The sequence below is a fragment of the Embiotoca jacksoni genome, unplaced genomic scaffold, assembly GCF_022577435.1.
Source record: "Embiotoca jacksoni isolate LCO1_2020_lvr unplaced genomic scaffold, fEmbJac1.0.p SCAF_24, whole genome shotgun sequence".
Taxonomy (NCBI): Eukaryota; Metazoa; Chordata; class Actinopteri; family Embiotocidae; genus Embiotoca; species Embiotoca jacksoni.
In genome coordinates this window covers 2523831-2534943 of record NW_027185375.1, presented here as the reverse complement: position 1 = coordinate 2534943, position 11113 = coordinate 2523831, and the positions used below count along the sequence as shown (strand labels likewise).

Below are 11113 nucleotides of genomic sequence, written 5' to 3'. Positions count from 1 at the left end.
TCTATATAGATATTATAGATATATATATCAATATAGATATTATAGATATATATATGTATATATATATCTATATAGATATATATATTTATATATCTATATATATTAACTTAAGTTCACTCTTATGGAGTCATATAAATGTTCATCTGTCTTGTTCTGAACTTGGATTTCATGACATTGACGTCAGAAAAAGCTGCTTTACAATGGTCAGACAACAGAATGAATGTTTTCTTCATTGTGGTGCAAAATATTAATTTGTAAACCAAAGCCACATGTGAGATGTCACAAGCATGAACAAAAATCAGCAGGCCTACCCTGTTTGAAAATATTCAGCTGCATAATATACTAAAATGGAAATGAAAATATAAGTCATATCAAATAGACCAATCGCTGGGTTTTTGTACAAATAATAAAAACGTAAAGAGAACAAAAATAGCAACAAGCCTCTTTTTTTTTTTGAGAAAACTGCTGCACAATGATCAATATGTAAATGAGAAATATAAAATGATCACTATATTAAATTTAAAAAAAATAGGCCTATCTCAGAGAATACTTCACAGTTGTGCAAATAACAGTACAAATGAAAACAGAACAAACATAACAACAGGCCTACTTGCTCCAACAAAAAAGTAATTACGATTTCTACTGAGGTAACCAGCTCCTTACCAGACAAAGTATTGGCTCCGATGTAGCCCTGCACACCTCTTGCAGGTTTTGTGCAAGTAACACAAGCCTACCAACAGCCTCAGGGAAGCCCTGTGACAGGAAACAATGCTGCCGCTCCAACTGAAAACCCTTTCAGAAGGGGAACTGGTGGCTGGTACCAAAAGATACATTTTTGCCAGGTGGAACAATGCTGGAATTACAATTTAATTTTCCTTCCACCGTTTAAGAGGATCTGAATCACTATCTACACTGACTCACTTCAAGTAGTTTGAAAGTTCCTTTTCAACTGCTCTCTCTGTGTCATTGCTCTCCACTCTAGCGGTTCTCTGCTTGAAAACGCTTGCCAGTGACTTCTTCTTCTTGGCTGTTGGTGGCACTGCTGCTTGATCTGCAGGTTTGGGCACAGCTGGTTCAGGCTGACAGATGCCTCGATCGACCAGCAGACACTCCATCTCCAAGACAGTTTTGTGTTTCTGTGCATAGATTTTTTTTCCCTTGGGACGTATTTTGCCATGGACCATGGAAGCATAAGTGAGGCCATGTCCAACAGGTCACTAGTGGCTGGGTCAGCATACTTGGTTATCCACAGTGCAGGTCTGGATTGATTTGCACAGCTCACAATCACCCTCTTCATGTACCAGGAGACTTGTGTTGAAAAGGTGTAACAGAGGTCTGACATATTAAAGGGTAACATACTCCTCACCTGACAGAGCATCAGCAAGTCCTGAAAGAGTTTCAAAGCCTAATGTTTTTCAAAATTTACCTTATAATTGGCGACTGTGGCTCAGATAGTAGAGCTAGTTTCCCACTAATCAAAAGATTGATGGTTTGATCCCCGGCTCCCCCTATCCACATGCCAAAGTGTTTTTGGGCAAGACACTCAACTCTGAATTGCTCCTGATGGCAAGCGAGCACCTTGCATGGCAGCTCCATTAGTGTGTGTGAATGGTAAACACTGTAAAGTGATTTGAGACCACTAAGACTATAAAGCGCGATATAAGTGGTGACCATTTACCGTTAAATGTTTTCTTCCTCAATATTGTCAATAATGTTTGCATAATGACTGGTTGAAGTCTCTTATGCTTTGACCATCTCCTAAAACTCTCTGAACCTTCTCTGCCAGTTCATCCTCATAGTCCTCTGGCAGGAAGGCAGCAAGGAAGTAGTCATGAAATTCCATCCAAGTGTGGATTTTATGGCTGACCACAGTCCCATGCAGCACATTCTACAGGGAGGTAATGAGTTCCTCATCTGTGAGCAGAAAGACAGTCAGGAAATCCTCCCACGCTTCCAGGTATTGGAATGTGTCAGCTGGATCATCCAGTTCCATCTCTGTTTAAAAGGTGCCTTTCCCATGAACCTGCTCTTTAATTCCTCATGAATGATGGATCCTCCCAGTGATGGCATGCCTGGTTGTGCAGTGGTTTGTAACCTGGGTTGGTTTGAAGCAAGTCGGGTTTTTTCTCCCTTTAAAGCCTCAGTGTTTGAACACCTGCACGGCCAAAGGTGGTAACTTTAGTTGCTGTTATTTCAACCGACAGTTTATGTATTTTGTTTATGCAGTGGAAGAGCTCCTTCTGCATATAGCAACAGCCATTTGGGTTGTTGTTTCTAACTTAGCTCTGTCAGTGCTATGGTTAGTTGTTGTTAGTATGAGTTTTTTTTTTTCTCATCTGTTCCATATGTTTCTTTACCTCCTCAACAATTTTCTGTCGCTTATGCTGAATCCTAGATCCAGAAAGATATAATCTGAGGCAAAAGTTGAAGGCTGAGGTCTTTCTTTTTCATACTTAAAAAAAAAAATATAATAGTAATATTATAATATTGTAATAGTATTTTGATGAGCTCAGGGAGTAGCAAGATCAGGGAATGAAGTGAGCATCATGTCCAACAGTGAGTATGTTGTGGGTGGTGATTCTTGAGCAGGCACTGGATTTGACAGAAGAAACTCCACTGATCCTCGTTCCACTTTACACGTCATATTAAGGATAACAGTGGAGCAAAAACAGTCGTGAGGGAAAAGGAATAAAACACAAAATGATACATTTATAAATACTAAAAGGAATCCAGCCTCATTTTGAAAACCAAGAATTTCAAGTTTATACAGCATACGAATTGAAGTTACTTTATGTAAATAAACAAGTAAAGATTTAGAGCTGTGACGAGGTAAAATAACATTTGGTGTGACTACAACTTGGAAGTAGCAAAAGTAAAAAAAAATCTAAGTTAAATCAACTGAGAGCCGAAACTTGAGAATTTAAGTTAAATCGTACAAATCAAAGGAATTGTGTTGCTTTGTGAGTTTCGAACAACAATTAGAGCCCTCAGCTTTGGTTTCCTTTGAGAAGTTTGTCTTACTGGGTGTTTCCTTTACATCTCTGATTGTCTTGCTTGTGTTTCTTTGCCTCGCCAAACTTTTTTTTTTTTTTTTTTTTTTTTTTTTTACGTCTGTTAAATTATTATTGATTGTATAGAAACATTCGGCAAACCCATTAAAGTAAGACCGGTTTTGGACTTTAACGCCAGTGTTCTCGAAGAGATGAGCGTGGCTCTTCATACTGGTGGCTGGATTGTGTGTGTGTGTGTATACTGAGCTGTGTTGAAAATAGGTCAGAGGAGGAGAGAGACAGTGAGAGAAGAGAGAGAGAGAGAGAGACCCCCTCTGAGAGCCACAACCTGGTTCTGATCAGCACATTCCATTTGTCATTACAGTCACAATGCTTCCTCACTGCCAGAGGGGACTCGGGTTTCACGTTTTATTTTCTGTAAGAACAAAACTAAAAACAACAACAACCCTTTGCCCTCTGAAAATCATGGTCATTTTTGCAGTTATAGTTTTCTGATTGCCACACACCTACCTACCTACCTCCCTCCTTCCACCCACCCACATTCATTTTTTTTTTACTTTTTATAATGGACCGTCAGACTTTTCAATGCTGCCTCAGAGTCTTTAAAAAAATAAATGACACAATCTGCTGGTCAGAGCAGTGATGTCATCATGAGTGCAATAAGAAACGCATCAGTGTCATAGATGAAACCCTTCGTCATTAGTTTGACAATTTTCAAACTATGGTCCACATAGTAGTTTTTCTCAGAGCTTTCAAATTCCTTTCACAGTCGTCCCTAAACAGATGGTATTTCCATTCTTATGTCATCTAATAGCCCACGACCTTTCTCCATTACAGCTGACCCAAAAGATGCTGTTTAGCCCTCCCTTTAAAAGTAAGAAATTGACCATGAGTTAAGAAATTGGTATTGTCTAATTACTGGTTCCGTGATCAATAATAAACTTGCACACTGAAACCTTGTCGTAATTTTTAATTCACAAGTTCTTAACATGTCATAAAAGACATCGGATGTTTCTCAGATCACAGTCTATCAATATATACATAATTAATGTGTAAGTTTGGAGGGGCACTTTGTTTCCCCCAACCGTTAAAAAGAAAATTATCCACTAAATTAATGTGCCACTAAATGTGTGTTTTTTTAAAAATTTTATTTGGGTTGTAAAATGTATACTACCTCCATTGATCACCTCTCTATAAAAGTTAATGTATCTTTCACCTGTTTGTGATTTATTTTGGAATCTGAAATTTAAAATCCTTATAAGATCTGATTGGCTTTCAAAATAGCAACATTTTTGAAGCTGTACTGGAAGCAGTCTGAAGACAGTTGGATTTGATCCAACGCATACAACATTTTTGCAGTGAACTGTTGGATTGGAGTTATAAAGAATGAATGATGGCCATTTCACAAACAGCAGTGTCAAGTACCAGCCCCTTCAACCGTTCCGAAAGCCGTGAGAACATCTGCACTTTAACCTCTTTCCACAAGAGGTCAAACAAAGGAGAAGTGGTCTTTAACTAGACATGGGTGGGGGAAGGTTCCGTGTGCACATTCCTCTGCATATAACCAAGTTTATGGGGTCCATGAAAAGATGATGTCAGTGAATTATTAAACATTTTCTAAAAAAGGCATGGCTGGTGTATGAAACAAACATAACTACAAAATAACCATTATATACAAATAAATTTTGGTGTTTTTCGACAGTGATTTTTAATAATTGTTTGCCCAGCATTATTTTGTGATTACAGGATGACTTTTCTCTTGTGCAGACTTTTCTTACAGTCTCTTTTTACCTATTGCAGATGTGACTCAAACACACATCTGAATTTCTTTAACACAGCTGATAGTACCAGTTATCTACAGTGATATGCTGTTTGAATTAACTGAGCATGAGGATTTTGCTTGAAACAGACCTCATAAAAAAAAGGCATGCTTTTGCCTTCCGTACAATGATTTACAAGGCTCTTACCAGGATCTGGCTCTAGCTGTGAAATGCTGAAATGACGTAAATGACTGCACATGTTATTCTCAGTGATTAGCAGGTTGTTTTAAACAACTTCACCTGGTTGCATGAAGCAAACAGATATTGATCAGTGTATGCAACATCAAAGCAGTTTGTACCACATAACAACCCCATTCTTAAAAAAAGGTCCGTTGTTTTCCGTGTACCTTTCCTGGACTATTATTATTATTGATATTCAACAGCAATATCCAAATGTGTTCAAAGAGTCAACAGTTCCACAGTCAGAGATGGTAAAACATTTAGCTTGCTGGTCAAAAGGTTCATTATTCACTGTTGCCTGTCTTTGAAACAGAGCCTGTTTATGGAAGTGTCAGTTTCTCTCTTCTCTGTTTAAACACAGGGGTTAACCCCTGCTGAGGGATTTGGAGTCACCTCTTTATCATGAGCCCCAGAGATCCAGTGGTAGCAATCGGTGGCATTTTTGTTCCGCGGCTGAACTCCACATCGGGTGAAGTAGACAATACCCAGTGCAACCATCACCACAATGATGATGCAGATGGGCACAAGGAGGCCCACCAGGAGCCATGTGTTGCTCTGTTTCTGCCCCATGTCTTCCTGAACAGAATCCACGATGTCAACAGTGGCCCCACCCGTGCTAAGGGGTGGCTGGGAAGTAGTAAGTTGGGTGAGAACAGCAGGGCCTTGAGAGTGTGCGATATCCACATAGTCCTTTTCCTCCTTCCCAAACTCCTCCTCTGGGAACAGAACATTTTCCTGAAGAAAGGACTCTTCTTTTTCAGGTCTGTAGTGGTAGCTAGAATCTGTAGGTATGTTGTGGTCTGTGACTGAATCCTCTGGATTTCCTGGATTCTGGCTGGAAGTGGAAAACACCGCCCACCAATTCCAAGCTCCCTCAGAGTCAGTCAAGGTGGAAACAAAGGGAAGAGCTGTAGTAGTATCCTCCTTGACATCTTCGTACCAGTCTGGGGTAGTGCCGGTGCTGCTGGTGGGCTGAGTCATGCTGGAGGTGGTGATGGTGGTAGACAAAACTATGAGTTCAGACTGATATGTCTGGCCAATTTCCAACCAGCCAACTGCATCCATGTCTTCCTCATTTTTGTCAGGCCCCTGTGTCAGAGGGTCCAGAGCTGAATAAAAGGGCAATTCCTCCTGTGGGGCACTGGTGACCCAAATTATATCAGAATCAAAAACTCTGGGTGGATCCGTCAGCCAATCCAGGGATTGCTCTTCCTCTTTAGGCCAGCCAGTGTAGCTCTGCTTCGGGTTCCAGTCGTAGTCCACAGGGTCCCATGCAGGTCCAGGCTGGTGGGTGATCCAAGGAAAAGGCGGAGTGACAGCAGACAGGTCGTCTCCTTCCCTTCTCTTCCGACATGAGTAGTTATCGGACATAACTTCATAGCCCTCCTCACAGTAGCACTCAAATCCGCCCTCATAATTCGCACACATCTGCTCACAGGTCCCAGGGACCTGGCACTCATCTGTATCTTGGCATCGACTGGGCTCCCCAGGTACCAGGAAAAAACCCAGATGGCAGTGGCAGATATGAGATCCCAGGGTATTCTCACAAGCATGTTCACATGGGTCATTCATACACTCATCTATATCCTCACACCCACTTTCAACCTCTGGTTGATAACCCTCCCAACATTGACATTTAAATGTCCCTGGAACGTTCTCACAAAGCTGCTCACAAGGACTCTGGAGGCACTCATCTACATCTAAACAGCCACGTTCATCTGGTGCAAGCATGTATCCATCAGGACAGGCGCAACGATAGCCGTCTGAAAGGGGCACACACTCAAACTCACAGGGGGCCCCCAGACAGATATCAGACAGCTCACAGCTCTGCCCATCATCTCGGAGTTGATATCCATTTGCACATTCACAGTAGAAGTGAGCACTAGCTGGTCGGCAAAAATGCTCACATCCACCGTTATCCTGATCACACCAGTTGTGTGCTACGGAGAGATCAGAGCAAAGGGGGGATTCTTTGGACCACCCCACTGAGCCATCTTCCCTCAGCGTACACAAAACTGACTGTTCCTCCTTGATGCCTGCGGGGCAGGGTACCGTAGCAACAGATCCAAATGGTACATGGGTTAACAGTGTGCTCAGAAGGTTAAATGGAGTGGTGTAGAGGGCATTGCCTGCCCCCTCACTCCACAAGGGAGGACACATTCCTTTGTAGGTATATTGGCAAAGATAGCCATCTACAGGAACTGAGCAAGAACCATCCAGCCACTTGAAGTTATCGTTCTGCTCTTGAGTGCTGTAGCCCATAACCACACAGCGAGGCATCGAACACATACTAGTGGAATCCTCTTTTTGCCAGTTTGTATACTGTGTGTCCTGGTCACCAGTAGTCCAAGAGAAACCTCGCAAAGGATGCGTGGCGGTGCACTGGCGAGGTTGGCGCTGGAGGCCAATCCATACTCTTACTTTAGTGCGCAAGTGGCGTAAGTCCAGTGTGGAGAAGAGAGTGGCGATAGTGGTGGCGTCCTCCCTGGATTTGATGTTAACAAGGTTGCCACCTTTCTCTTTGCAGGCTCTCCATGAGTCCAGGAAGGTTTTGCGTTGGAAGTAGACCACAAAGCAACCATCTGCATCACACAGTGCATCCCTCTCCCTCAGGTCCTGACCCAGGACTGAAGAAAATCCAGAAAGCAAAGCCAGCAGGGATGTCAAGAAAACAACAGCAGCACTGCTCACCGGGGAGCCCATTCTTTTTTTTAAACTGAATATATATCTCAAACTTTCTCCACAATTTGATCTCCCTGCCTTTTGAAAGGTTCTTTTAACTGACTTCTTTTAACTTCTCTGCCTGTTTTTGTTGCCTATCTGAACGTTTCTCCTTTCATTTGCACCTCCAGTTTCTTCACTGTCTGTCTGTGCTCTTCACTCTACTTTGCTGAAACAGATCTGTGGTTGAGTTGAGTGCATGCAGATTGTTCAGAGATTTCAGAGCGCTGGGAGGGAGGGGAGAAAGAGAGGGGGGGGGCGGGGGGGTATAGCAGGAAGGAGTGTGGAACGAAGGGGAGAGACAGGGGGAGTTGAGGAAAAAGAATTGTATGTTTTTGGAAGAGGTGGGGGGGCAATATGTGAATGTGTGTGTCGGAGTGGGGGAGGAGCAGCAAACTGTGGATGTCTTTCTTTTTCAGAGCATGTCATATGGTTTTCATAAACCCTGCTCATGGACATAGTTTGGTACTCTGTCATTTGCACACACACACACACACACACACACACACACACACACACACACACACACACACACACACACACACACACACACACACACACACACACACACACACACTCGTGTGGCTATCCTTGTGAGGACATTCTTTCACATAATGCATTCCTTCGCCCCCTAACCTGAAACATAACCATCACATCAAGGTGTCTAACCCCAACCCTTACCATACCTCTGACCTAATTCTAACTGTAAAACTAAGTCTGAGCACCTAAAACAGTCCTTTGAAAGGGTGAGAAAGTGTCAACCAGCCAAAATGTCCACACTCCCATGGTTTAAAACTAAAACACAAAGACAGACAGTACAGACAGTGATATACATAACAAAATGGCACTTGAAAAAAAAATTCTCGATCACTTATAACTCAAATGAGACCAAGGAATGATTTGAACCGACTTCCCAGCAATTCATAAATTATTTTGTCTCCACTTCTTCAGCCTCGACTCTATGTTCCTTTGTGTATTATTTCTTTAATCTTCTTTACATCGCACGATTTAGACCAGTGGGCTGTTAACAAACTTTTGGTTCCATACAATGTAATGGCAAAGTTTCTCCACATACAAATTCAAGTTCACTCACTTTGTCTGATACTGTTCATGTATATCTTCAGTGCATGTGTGTCTGGGATGACTTTTTCAGTTACAAAATACACCTCCTTTGATTGTTCTCAGGGGTAATATAACAAAAGACCCAAGGTTGGACCTGGTATCTGTCTATTTCCATAGCTTTCCAAACGGTAGCTGTTGGAGGAAAGAGGTTGAGGAGAAGGGGATTTGGGGTTGGATGGAGGTGGGGGGTGGAGGGGTTCAGTAGCAGAGTCCTGTGAGTATGTCATAAATCCAGCTGACTGTTTCAGAGCCCATACTGTGTCCTAAGCACCTCCAGTTCGAGTTTTTGAAATGTCCACCCAAAAGAAAAGAAAACGTTTAAGTGCACCTTAAGTTAAAATGCAGTAAATGCCTGTCGGTTGGCATGAAAAAGGAGGACTACAGAAAACATTTAGTGATTGACCACAATTTCCAATTTTTTTATACTTGGCTTGTAAAAAGGACCGAAGTAGATATATTTAAGTACCAACTCAACTGCGTCTGCAGAATCAGAAAGGATTAAATGCTGGCACTGAATTCTTGATAGTCTTGTGTACTATATATACTATGTATCTTTGATCAGATATTGTATGTATTCCAGCTATTTACTATTATATCTCCTTAATGTGGGAGACCTAGGGTACGAGAGACAGAACCCCCCTCCCTCCCCTCCCCCCACAAAAAAACCCCAAAAAACAAGCAGCAAAGTCTGAGAGATCCGAACTTTTAGTCCTGATATGGGCCCCAAACAGGGGAACTCACACCTTCCATTAAGTTTTTCTCTTTAGTATTGCTGTCCGGTAACTATCAATCCCAAAGCACACAAATTGAAAAATTCAAGTTAATGTCCCTTGAGTTCTTTTTTCAGACCTGACAATGCTCCAAAGGATATTGAACATAAAAGTGCCGATGTCTCATTAGTACCATAAAAGAAAAACCCCAAAACCCTCTTTCGTCTATCCAATTTTCAATTCAAATTCACAACCTCTGAATTTAAAATAATGAACTACACAGCATTTGAGAATGACCTTAAATACATAAATCAAACATACATATGCTCGCAACATATAATACCATATAAAGATCCATCGTATACATAAATTTAATATGTCTATGGATACATTTTACGATGGGTTTTTATGTTTCGTATATAAACTTATATCCTTAGGGTGTATGTATATGATACAATATATATATATATATATATCCTTAATTGTAACATCAGTCTTAATGAAGGGGCATATATCATATATTACATTTCCATATGGCTTCAATGGCCCCTCGGATGCTCCACTTACCAAATTCATGGATGCACATTGCCATGGTAACAACACTAACAACTGGGCAAGACGTACCAGCCTTATCACATGATGTGGAAGTTGATGTGTTTTTTTGAAAGCTGAAGCAAAATGAGCATTTTAATAAAAACAAGAAAGGGTTATTTAATTATGATGATATTTACAGAACTACAGTGACTAAAAATAAACGACAGTAGGTTTGTAGGTGAACTAACAAAGAAAGTAATGTTACCCCGCATAGCATTTCAAATTATGCACCAAATATTCCCTACTGAGATGGCAAACTTGTGTTTTTAGGTCTTCTAAAACCCTTCGCAAATGTTGTATGTACAACGTACAAATACCAGGACAGAGCGAACAACAATACAGCAAGTAATGTAATTCAAGTTAGTTGGGTTGTGGTTTGGCAAACTGTCACTGCAAGTTGCTGCTAGAAAGCTGATATTGCAAAGGGGATGAGACAGTTTTCCAGAGTAAGCACACCAGCTCCAGAGAGCAATACTCACAGTACAGTTTCAACACTCATTTGAAACAGCCCGTTTAGTTAATGTGGTTCTCCTGCAATGCTGAAAGTGGTGTCTTCTTCCCTTTTTTTGTGTGTGTTAAGTCAGTTGAGAGTTTTACAGCACACACACACACTGAAATACTAATCTGATGAAGATCCTGTTTGTAACAAGCTGGTAACAGCCATGTTGCCCGTGATCCCCTGCTCATGTATGACTAGAGTGAAGCACCTTGGAGGCTTGTATGGTTGATGTTGAGTAGAATTGTCAGGATCCCCATCTTTCCTAGTGTGTTTTCTCCTCTGTTACACTCTCCTTTTCCCTGCTTGTTTCTGTCTTCTCCTTGTGTCATTATTTTTGAAACCATGTGTTAGTGTGGATGTGTGTTTGTGGGTTTCCTATGCTCCTCCCTTGTGTGACTCCTCGGGGCAGGCTGGCAAAGTTGCACTGCATCTCCAGTAATCATCTCCTGACAGTAA

At 41.5% G+C, this 11113-nt stretch overlaps 1 protein-coding gene across 1 annotated transcript; it reads right to left on the bottom strand.

The window, feature by feature from the left end:
- Positions 1 to 3500: 3500 nt before the first annotated feature.
- Positions 3501 to 7896, bottom strand: cd248a (CD248 molecule, endosialin a). The gene has a single exon (XM_069159037.1). It carries the CDS (start codon positions 7712 to 7714, stop codon positions 5363 to 5365), a length of 2352 nt encoding a protein of 783 aa, XP_069015138.1. The 5' UTR covers positions 7715 to 7896; the 3' UTR covers positions 3501 to 5362.
- Between the last annotated feature and the right edge of the window lie 3217 nt (positions 7897 to 11113).